General features: G+C 40.6%; 1 protein-coding gene across 1 annotated transcript; it reads left to right on the forward strand.

Moving 5' to 3' along the window:
• The first annotated feature begins 9,937 nt into the window (after positions 1 to 9,937).
• Positions 9,938 to 12,016, forward strand: LOC123106594 (uncharacterized). The gene is made up of 2 exons (XM_044528702.1): positions 9,938 to 11,008; positions 11,097 to 12,016. The coding sequence occupies exons 1-2, from the start codon at positions 10,728 to 10,730 to the stop codon at positions 11,860 to 11,862; spliced, it is 1,047 nt and encodes a 348-aa protein (XP_044384637.1). The 5' UTR covers positions 9,938 to 10,727; the 3' UTR covers positions 11,863 to 12,016.
• The last annotated feature ends 236 nt before the right edge of the window (positions 12,017 to 12,252 follow it).

Below are 12,252 nucleotides of genomic sequence, written 5' to 3' on the forward strand. Positions count from 1 at the left end.
ATTTTATTAGCACTCCGATTGCTCCTCTTACTGATGCTGACTCTTGTGAAATTAATACTGCTTTGCTGAATCTTGTCATGAAAGATCCGTTCTCCGGCCTTCCTAGTGAAGATGCCGCTACCCATCTAAATAGCTTTGTTGATTTGTGTGACATGCAAAATAAGAAAGATGTGGATAATGGTATTGTTAAATTGAATCTATTTCCTTTTTCGCTTAGAGATCGTGCTAAAGCTTGGTTTTCGTCTTTGCCTAAAAATAGTATTGATTCATGGAACAAGGGAAAAGATGTTTTTATCTCTAAGCATTTTCCTCCCGCTAAAATCATCTCTCTTAGAAACGATATTATGAACTTTAAGCAACTTGATCATGAACATGTTGCACAAGCTTGGGAGAGAATGAAATTAATGATACGTAATTGCCCTACTCATGGTTTAAATTTGTGGATGATTATACAAAAAATTTATGCCGGATTGAATTATGCTTCTAGACATCTTTTGGATTCGGCCGCGGAAGGCACTTTTATGGAAATCACTTTAGGATAAGCAACTAAACTCCTAGATAATATTATGGTTAATTATTCTCAGTGTCATACTGAAAGATCTACTAATAAAAAGGTGCATGCGATAGAAGAAATTAATGTTTTGAGTGGAAAGATGGATGAACTTATGAAATTATTTGCTAACAAGAGTGTTTCTTCTGATCCTAATGATATGTCCTTGTCTACTTTGACTGGGAATAATAATGAATCTATGGATGTGAATTTTTTGTTGGTAGGAACAATTTTGGTAACAATGCGTATAGAGGAAATTTCAATCCTAGGCCTTATCCTAGTAATCCCTCTAATAATTATGGTAATTCCTACAACAATTCTTATGGAAATTATAATAAGATGCCCTCAGATTTTTATTCTAATATTAAAGAATTTATTACTTCATAAAAGAATTTTAATGCTATGATTGAAGAAAAATTGCTTAAGATTGATGATTTGGCTAGGAACGTTGATAGAATTGCTCTTGATGTTGATTCTTTGAAACTTAGATCTATTCCACCTAAGCATGATATAAATGAGTCTCTCAAAGCCATGAGAATCTCCATTGATGAGTGCAAAGAAAGAACCGCTAGGATGCGTGCTAAGAAAGATGCCTTTATAAAAGCGTGTTCTTCTAGTTCCTATGAAAATAATGATGAAGATCTAAAAGTTATTGATGTGTCCCCTATTAAATCTTTGTTTTGCAATATTAATCTTGATAATGATGGGACTGAATATGATCCACCTTAACCTAGAAGGCGTTCCAAGAATTCTGAATCTTTTGATCTTGATGCTAAATTTGATAAAAGTGGGATTGAAGAAATTAAAACCCTAGATGTTGCTAAACCCACTATTATGGATTTCAAGGAATTTAACTATGAAAATTTCTCTTTGATTGATTGTATTTCCTTGTTGCAATCCGTGCTAAATTCTCCTCATGCTTATAGTCAAAATAAAGCGTTTATTAAACATATCGTTGATGCCTTGATGCAATCTTATGAAGAAAAACTTGAATTGGAAGTTTCTATCCCTAGAAAACTTTATGATGAGTGGGAACCAACTATTAAAATTAAGATTAAAGATCATGAATGCTATGCTTTATGTGATTTGGGTGCTAGTGTTTCCACGATTCCAAAGACTTTGTGTGATTTGTTAGGTTTCCATGATTTTGATGATTGCTCTCTAAACTTGCACCTTGCGGATTCCACTATTAAGAAACCTATGGGAAGAATTAATGATGTTCTTATTCTTGCAAATAGGAATTATGTGCCCGTAGATTTTATTGTTCTTGACATAGATTGCAATCCTTCATGTCCTATTATTCTTGGTAGACCTTTCCTTAGAACGATTGGTGCAATTATTGATATGAAGGAAGGAAATATTAGATTCCAATTACGATTAAGGAAAGGCATGGAACTCTTTTCTAGAAAGAAAATTAAATTACCTTATGAATCTGTTATGAGAGCCACTTATGGATTGCCTACCAAAGATGGCAATACCTAGATCTATTCTTGCTTGTTATGCCTAGCTAGGGGCGTTAAACGATAGCGCTTGTTGGGAGGCAACCCAATTTTATTTTTTATTCCTTACTTTTTGCTCCTGCTTAGTAATAAATAAATTATTTAGCCTCTGTTTTGGTTGTGTTTTTTGTGTTTAATTAGTGTTTGTGCCAATTAGAACCGTTGGGAAGACTTGGGGAAAGTCTTGTTGAACTTGCTGTAAAAAACAGAAACTTTAGCGCTCACGAGAACTGCTGTAATTTTTATTTGGAAAGTGCTATTTAGTTAATTATTTTTGCAGATGATTAATAGATAAATTCCTCACGTCCAGAAATTTATTTTAGAATTTTTGGGGTTCCAGATCTTGCGCTAGCTACAGATTACTACAGACTGTTCTGTTTTTGACAGATTCTGTTTTGCGTGTGTTGTTTGCTTATTTTGATGAATCTATGGCTAGTAAATTAGTTTATAAACCATAGAGAAGTTGGAATACAGTAGGTATAACACCAATATAAATAAAGAATTAGTTCATTACAGTACCTTGAAGTGGTCTTTTGTTTTCTTTCGCTAACGGAGCTCACGAGATTTTCTACTTTAAGTTTTGTGTTGTGAAGTTTTCAAGTTTTGGGTAAAGATTTGCTGGATTATGGAACAAGGAGTGGCAAGAGCCTAAGATTGGGGATGACCATGGCACCCCAAGATAATCTAAGGACACCTAAAAGCCAAAGCTTGGGGATGCCTCGGAAGGCATCCCCTCTTTCGTCTACTTCCATCGGTAACTTTACTTGGAGCTATATTTTTATTTACCACATGATATGTGTTTTACTTGGAGCGTCTTTGTATGATTTGAGTCTTTGCTTATTAGTTTACCACAATCATCCTTGCTGTACACACCTTTTTAGAGAGCCATACATGATTTTAAATTTGTTAGAATACTCTATGTGCTTCGCTTATATCTTTTGAGTTAGATAATTTTGCTCTAGTGCTTCACTTATATCTTTTAGAGCATGGTGGTGGATTTGTTTTATAGAAACTATTGATCTCTCATGATTCACTTAGATTATTTTGAGAGTCTTAATAGCATGGTAATTTGCTTAAAATCCTAATATGCTTGGTAAGATTAATAATAGAACTTTCTTATGAGTGTGTTGAATACTAAGAGAAGTTTGATGCTTGATGATTGTTTTGAGACATGGAGGTAATAATATCAAAGTCGTGCTAGTTGAGTAGTTGTAAAATTGAGAAATACTTGTGTTGAGGTTTGCAAGTCCCGTTTCATGCACGTATGGTAAACGTTATGCAACAAATTTGAAACATGAGGTGTTATTTGATTGTCTTCCTTATGAGTGGCGGTCGGGGACGAGCGATGGTCTTTTCCTACCAATCTATCCCCCTAGGAGCATGCGCGTAGTACCGAGGTTTTTGATGACTTGTAGATTTTTGCAAGAAGTATGTGAGTTCTTTATGACTAATGTTGAGTCCATGGATTATACGCACTCTCACCCTTCCATCCTTGCTAGCCTCTTCGGTACCGTGCATTACCCATTCTCACATTGAGAGTTGGCGCAAACTTCGCCGGTGCATCCAAACCCCGTGATATGATACGCTCTTTCACACATAAACCTCCTTATATCTTTCTCAAAACAGCCACCATACCTACCTATTATGGCATTTCCATAGTCATTCCGAGGTATATTGCCATGCAACTTTCCATCATTCCATTCATCATGACACATTCATCATTGTCATATTGCTTAGCATGATCATATAGTTGACATAGTATTTGTGGCAAAGCCACCGTTCATAATTCTTTCATACATGTCACTCTTGGTTCATTGCATATCCCGGTACACCGCCGGAGGCATTCATATAGAGTCATCTTTGTTCTAGTATCGAGTTGTAATCATTGAGTTGTAAATAAATAGAAGTGTGATGATCATCATTTTCTAGAGCATTGTCCCAAGTGAGGAATAAAAAAAAAGAGAAAACGCTAAAAAATTGAGAGAAAAAGAGAGAAGGGACAATGTTACTATCCTTTGCCACACTTGTGCTTCAAAGTAGCACCATGATCTTCATAGTAGAGAGTCTCTCATGTTATCACTTTCATATACTAGTGGGAATTTTTCATCATAGAACTTGGCTTGTATATTCCAACAATGGGCCTCCTCAAGTGCCCTAGGTCTTCGTGAGCAAGCAAGTTGGATGCACACCCACTTAGTTTCTTTTGTTGAGCTTTCATACATTTATAGCTCTAGTGCATCCGTTGCATGGCAATCCCTACTCCTTGCATTAACATCAATCGGTGGGCATCTCCATAGCCCATTGATTAGCCTCGTTGATGTGAGACTTTCTCCTTTTTTGTCTTCTCCACATAACCCCCCTCATTATATTCTATTCCACCTATAGTGCTATGTCCATGGCTCGCGCTCATATATTGCATGAAAGTTTATAGGTTTGAGATTACTAAAGTATGAAACAATTGCTTGGCTTGTCATCGGGGTTGTGCATGATAATAGCATTCTTATGTGACGAAAATGAAACATGACTAAACCATATGATTTTGTAGGGATGAACTTTCTTTCGCCATGTTATTTTGAGAAGACATAATTTCTTAGTTAGTATGCTTGAAGTATTATCATTTTTATGTCAATATGAACTTTTGTCTTGAATCTTTCGGATCTGAATATTCATACCACAATTAAGAAGAATTACATTAAAATTATGCCAAGTAGCACTCCGCATCAAAAATTCTGTTTTTATCATTTACCTATTCGAGGACGAGCAGGAATTAAGCTTGGGGATGCTTGATATGTCTCCAACGTATCTATAATTTTTGATTGCTCCATGCTATATTATCTACTGTTTTGGACATTATTGGACTTTATTATCTACTTTTATATTATTTTTGGGACTAACCTATTAACCGGAGGCCTAGCCCAGAATTGTTGTTTTTTGCCTGTTTTAGGGTTTCGAAGAAAAGGAATATCAAACGGAGTCCAAACAGAATGAAACCTTCGGGAACGTGATTTTCTCACCGAATACAACTCAGGAGACTTGGACCCTACGTCAAGCCAGCTAACAGGAGGCCATGAGGTAGGGTGGCGTGCCTGCCCCCCCCCCCCAGGCGCACCCTCCACCCTTGTGGGGCCCTTGTTGCTCCACCGACATACTTCTTCCTCCTATATATACCCACATACCCTCAAATGATCGGAGACGGAGCCAAAACCCTAATTCCACCGCCGTAACTTTCTGTATCCATGAGATCCCATCTTGGGGCCTGTTCCGGAGGGGGCATCGATCACGGAGGGCTTCTACATCAACACCATAACCTCTTCGATGAAGTGTGAGTAGTTTACTTCAGACCTACGGGTCCATAGTTAGTAGCTAGATGGCTTCTTCTCTCTTTTTGGATCTCAATACAATGTTCTACCCCTCTCTTGTGGAGATCTATTCGATGTAATCTTCTTTTTGCGGTGTGTTTGTTGAGACCGATGAATTGTGGATTTATGATCAAGTCTATCTATGAATAATATTTTAATCTTCTCTGAATTCTTTTATGTATGATTGGTTATCTTTGCAAGTCTCTTCGAATTATCAGTTTGGTTTGGCCTACTAGATTGATCTTTCTTGCAATGGGAGAAGTGCTTAGCTTTGGGTTCAATCTTGCGGTGTCCTTTCCCGGTGACAGTAAGGGCAGCAAGGCACGTATTGTATTGTTGCCATCGAGGATAACAAGATGGGGTTTTCTTCATATTGCATGAGTCTATCCCTCTACATCATGTCATCTTTCTTAAGGCGTTACTCTATTTTTAACTTAATACTCTAGATGCATGCTGGATAGCGGTCGATGAGTGGAGTAATAGTAGTAGATGCAAGCAGGAGTCGGTCTACTTGTCTCGGACGTGATGCCTATATACATGATCATACCTAGATATTCTCATAACTATGCTCAATTCTGTCAATTGGTCAACAGTAATTTGTTCACCCACCGTAGAATACTTATGCTCTCGAGAGAAGCCACTAGTGAAACCTATGGCCCCCGGGTCTATCTTTATCATATCAATCTCCTACTACTTAGTTATTTACTTTGCGTTTATTTTTACTTTACATCTTTATCATAAAAACACCAAAAATATTATCTTATCATATCTATCAGATCTCACTCTCGTAAGTGGCCCTATAGGGATTGACAACCCCTATTTGCGTTGGTTGCGAGGATTTATTTGTTTTGTGCAGGTACGAGGGACTCGCGCGTAGCCTCATACTGGATTGATACCTTGGTTCTCAAAAACTGAGGGAAATACTTACACTACTTTGCTACATCATTCCTTCCTCTTCGGGGAAAACCAACGCAGTGCTAAAAGAGGTCGCAAGGGTGTGGACTACACCGAAACCTTTAGTCCGCTCGTCAAACCGGCCACTATTCATGTTGTGCTTAGCATTGCCACTTCCAGTTCTTGGCCCACCCATCAACTTGATGTCAAAAACGCTTTCCATCATGGCCATCTTGGTGCAACTGTCTATTATGCTCAACCGGCGGGTTTTCTTGATGCAACTCATCCTAACCATGTGTGCCCTCTCAAAAAATCACTCTATGGCTTGAAGCAAGCTCCTAGGATACTTGGTTCCTTCACTTCAAGTCCTTTCTTCTCTCTCTAGGGTTTATTGCTTCTAAATGTGACTCCTCCTTGTTCATTTATCGCCGTGGCTCTCATGTGGCGTACCTTCTCCTCTATGTCGATGACATTATCCTCACCGCCAACACCACAGCTACCCTCCACTCCATTATATCTTCCCTCAAGTCCGAATTCTCCATGTCGGGCTTAGGAGATCTTCACCATTTTCTCGGGATAAATGTCACTCGTTCGCCCGACGGCCTCTTCTTGTCTCAACAGCAATACATCCTTGAGATCCTAGATCGTGCGCACATGCTCAATTGCAACACCATTGCCACCCCAATCGACACCAAAGCCAAGTTGTCTGCCGCCGATGGTCCTCCTGTCTCGGACCCCACTCTCTACCGCAACATTGCTGGGGCCCTCCAGTATGTCACTTTGACTCGGCCAGATGTGTCCTACGCGGTTCAGCAAGTATGTTTGTTCATGCATGATCCTCGCTCCTCTCACATGAACCTCATCAAACGTATTTTACGTTATCTCAAGGGCACATCACATTTCGAGCTGCGGTTCTTCAAATCCGCCTCACATGACTTGGTTGCCTACTCCGATGTTGATTGGGCCGGCTGCCCCGATACACGCAAGTCCACTTCCGGCTTCTGTGTCTTCCTTGGCTCAAACCTTGTCTCCTGGTCATCCAAAAAACAGCCCACCGTTTCACAATCTAGTGCCGAGGTCGAATATCGTGCGGTTGCTAATTGTGTTGCCGAGTCTTGCTGGTTGCGCCAGCTCCTTCATGAGTTGCATTGGCCCCCCTCTCGTGCCACCACGGTCTATTGCGACAACGTTAGTGCCACATACTTGTCGACCAATCCAGTTCAGCACCAGCGGACCAAGCATGTGGAAATTGATTTGCACTTTGTACGCGATCGCGTGGCCCTTGGCGAGGCCCGTGTCCTTCATGTTCCGTCCAGCTCACAGTTTGCAGATGTATTCACCAAAGGACTCCCCACGGCGGTGTTCCAAGATTTTCGGTTCAGCCTAAACGTCCTTCCAGAAGGAGTTCCGGCTGCGCGGCGGGGGGGGGGGGGGGGGTGTTAGTGTGTTGTATATGTTGTATATGTACTCTGTATTGTACCTCTGTTGTATGACTTGGTCATGATGTAACTCTCCCCTAGTCTCTAGGATCTGGATAGGGCCATGAACGCCTAGGACGTGCATATCTTCCTGGGGCCGTTGAGGTCTCCCTCCTCTATGTAATCTCTCTCTCTGAGCTAATGCAAGTGTACACAATTCATCCCATAACTTAATCATCCTTCCTTGAGACATGAGAGTTTTGATCTCAACAATTTGATGAGCATGCACCGACCAATCCTTGGCTAGCTTCTCAATTAGCTGAATCACTTCTACGCAACTAATTTCCACAGTAAAATTGAGTTTTTCTCTAGCCAAGTGCAAGGTAAAAGCCGGCCTTGTGACCTCCTTAAGTGACCATAATTTGGAGGGGGGGGGGGGGGGGGGTTAGTTCTTTGTGCTTCCGATTATTTGTTCCGAGTTCCAGTGACCATCGATGTTAGCACATGCAACAAAAGATGATCCAAAATCAGATAGATAATACTTACAAATAGAATATATACGTTGGCATGAAATAATATCAAAAGTTTCCTTTCGGAGGTATTCGATAAAATTTCGAATTCAGTTTATACTGGAAAAATATACCATGTTGTCAATTGTAGCCAATTTGATTTGTCATGGACAATATATTTTGTCCACGGTTCATATTTCGTCTCCCCTCTCCCATTGCCAAGTACAAATTGATTTGGATTTCAAATTTTGTGTCATGTTGTGTCGTTGTAACCATTTTTTTAATGTTTGTCAGAAACATGAATTATGTACTAGTTTTTTTTTAGGCAAACGAATTATGTACCAGTGAACCTTTTATTGCATGAAATGTACCAGTGAACCTACTCTGTCTAGTTCAAATAATGTTGTTTTTTGTGGACATTTTGGACATCTGTAAGTCAACATTTTAAAAAACAAAATTACATGTATATATTTATCTTGAAAAATATTATCCGTGTATTTTTCCTTGAACTACAATATAAAAATCTTGATTAAAGTCAAATATTAAAGATTATGGGAATGTCCCAAACATAACCTTTCTGTGGTTTAAGAGAGCAAGTAGGAAACATATAACCTAAATAGGATTTTATATATTCTAAGGTTTACTCAAGAAGTTCATAGTTTTTCTTTGTTTTTTCCTAAGAAAAAGATCTAGATTTATTCATTAAGTAAGCAAAATACATCAAAGACAACGAAGAGCATACACCCTAACAAAACCAAAAATTACACCATGTTTCTTCGAAATTGTTGCCACTAGCTTCAGTATTTTTGCATCTCCGTGTTTGTCCAATCCTTCGATGAAGAAACCGTTGAAGACTAAAAATGCACAAGTTAAGCTAACTACGTAGTTTTAAAAAAGCTACATGTGCCCAACTGCAATAGGTGAGAACCTAAAATCGCTGAACGCGTGTTGACTGAGTGTATTTTGCAAGCGAGGTCATGGAACCGCTATTTTGTTGTTGAAATTTTGGGGAACAATATCGGAAGTACACCAAGGCAAAACATGAGAAATGGGCCATGCTAAACACAATAGGCACGGCATCCAACCTGAGAATCGTATACTATGCGCTACAAACATTGAGGTATTCCCAGTGTTACTGAACTCGAAAAACTAATTATGAAGAGTCTCAGATTTTCTGAGAAACAAATGAACCATACGTAGAATATTTATCAATCATGCCACATAAATTCAAATAAAAGTTTGGAATAAAACTCTAGGGCAAAATTTGCCACGAAAATAAAGACAAATATGGCTAAAAATGAGAGTTACTCCCTTAGTCCTATAATATAAGAATGTTTTTTACACAAATTGGGCTACTATTTTTTAAACTATGTACACGTACTGATTTTGTTTCTGAAATTTTATGAAATAATTTCATACTCCCTCCCTTTCTAATATAAGGCATTTTAGAGATTTTAATATAGACTATATATATATATATTAAAGTGTAGGTTCACTCATTTTACTTTGTATGTAGTCCATGTTGAAATCTCTGAAAAGACTTAGGAACAGGGAGTACTTAGCGAAATTATTTCATAGCAGTGCACGGGAGATTCCAGCCCAGCTCGGCCCAGCCCAGCCCAAGGACACATATTCATTCGTCACTAAGAAAAAGGGGAGTACAAATTCGGTCGTTCTTCATTTCTGAAGCCACCGCTGCCGCCTCCTTTTGCCTTGGCCCGCCCCGATTCCAGCGCCGCCCAACCAGCCGCGCCACTGCTTCCACTCCCCGTCGTCACGGCGGCGTCCTCCGAACCCCAGTTCGCGGCGCCGACGGCCCATCTCCGGCGCTGTTGCCGATTTCCCCCGGTACACTTCAGCTGAAAACCACCCATATTTCGATCCAGTAACCGTAAGACGCCGCGGCCGCCTCCCTAGGGTTCCGACTCGAAGATCCCTGGATCGCACTATCGCGGCGAGGCGACGGCCGGCGACGAGGTGAAGCCTGTCGACGCGAGCGACGGGGACACAGCTGCCGCTCGTGGCGAGGAGCTGCAGCCCGCGCCCCTGCCCGAGGATGTGCTCGCCGAGGTCCTCCGCCGCGCTGGATCGCCGCCTCCCGCTGCGTCTGCACGGCCTGGCGCGACGCCATCGATGCGCGCGACCTCCTGCACGCCGACCTGTTCCCGCTCTCCCTCGCCGGCCTCTTCGTCCACTTCGACGAGCACAAGTATCCCGAATTCCTCGCCCGCCCCTCCTCAGTGGCTGGCGCCCCCGCCATCAGCGGCAACCTCAGCTTCCTGCCCTCCGCCACCCCTCATGCCGGCACTATATGGGACGACGACTGCGATGATTGGCGTGACTATAACATCGATGATCACTGCAATGGGCTCCTCTTGCTTCGCGGTAACCGGGTGGTTAACCCTGCCACCCGATGCTGGAGTGCTTTGCCACCGTGCCCTGCTCCCAAGGATGGCACAGGAAACGTGTGGTACAGTGGGCATCTGGTCTATGATCCGATGGTATCACCGTACTACGAGGTGTTTATGACCCCCCATTTGGATGACTATCATTCTGAAGATGAGGTTGACCCCTCGATGGAGGAATCTGAATGGCCACCATCACAATTAAAGATATATGTATTCTCATCAAAGTCGGGTTGCTGGAAGGAGAAGTATTTTTTTCGACAAGGGGGTGCTACAGGGATTGTCAGTGAGAGGCACATGGGTTACAAGCGATCCAATGGCGTCTATTATCGAGGAGCACTTTACGTACTCTGCAGTGTTTATTTAATTATGAGGTATGTGGTTTCTTAGTTTATATTTTATTTCACTTCTACCCTGCCATTTTGTTCTTAGACAGTTTTGTACATTGATTTGATTCTGCAGGATATCATTGTCTGATAATACGTACAGTGTAATTAAACCACCTGTCATGGATACCAGAGCACACGACTATCCTTGTGTCGAGATTGTTAGATCAAAAAAGGGGGTGTACTTTGTGGCATTTGATAGGTACTGGCCTCAGCGTAAGTGTTGGCTTGGTGTTTGGATCCTTAATGAATCATGTGGTCAGATGGGGTGGATGTTGAAGCATGACAAAGACCTTAAGCATGCGCTAGCACATCACCGATATTGTGGACGACTTCATTGGATCTTAGAAGATATTAACTATAACCTGTTTTGTTCTTCTAGTTTCCTAGAAGGCAACAAGAAAGCAACCACTGAGGAGATTTTTGAATGGAACTCTGACGATGATGTTGAAAACGAGAACTTGGTTAAGCATTGTTGCTTAGAAGACAACAAGAAAGCCATAATTGAAAAGAAATTGGATTGGAAGTACAACAATCGTAATGTTGTTAACAATTGTGATATGGTTGAAGAGTGTCACTGGGGTGAAGAGCATTATGATGATTCATATGATGGAGACATTGAGATACTTGGGTTTCACCCATACAAAGAGATTGTCTTCTTGAGTAGTACACCAGAGTGGACAGCACTGGCATATCATTTGAATGGCTTCAAGATTGAAGAATTAGGGAATATATACCCAAATGATTATGGTCATTTCAAACAGTTAAGTAATGAACAGGAGAGGATCAAATCTTTTCCATACACCCCATGTTGGATTGAAGAGTTAACTAGGAACAATTAGTCTAGAAATTCATCTCACATACAAGCCTATTTTAGTTGCCATCTATTTAAGAGATGTATAAGAAATGACTTGCACAAGATGTTTGTGTCATCTATTTTTATGTAATGTATATGTAAGGATTGGTCCATTTCTATTGAAAAAGATGTTTCAATTATGTTTGTGTTTTTGGTTGTGGGTATTGTTATTTTTTTAAATCGCTACAACTTACTAATAGTACTCCCTCCGTCCCTAAATAAGCGACACTTATTCTGGGACAGAGGGAGTATGTTTTTTCTTTTTTGAACAAGAGGGAGGCGCCATTTATTCCAACTTCAAAAACAGATTACAGAGAGGATCACAATGTCCTGTAGAGTGATATATCAGCTAGTTTCGTCCTTTGAGTCATGCAGT

Source organism: Triticum aestivum, chromosome 5A (genome assembly GCF_018294505.1).
Source record: "Triticum aestivum cultivar Chinese Spring chromosome 5A, IWGSC CS RefSeq v2.1, whole genome shotgun sequence".
NCBI classification, from domain to species: Eukaryota; Viridiplantae; Streptophyta; class Magnoliopsida; order Poales; family Poaceae; genus Triticum; species Triticum aestivum.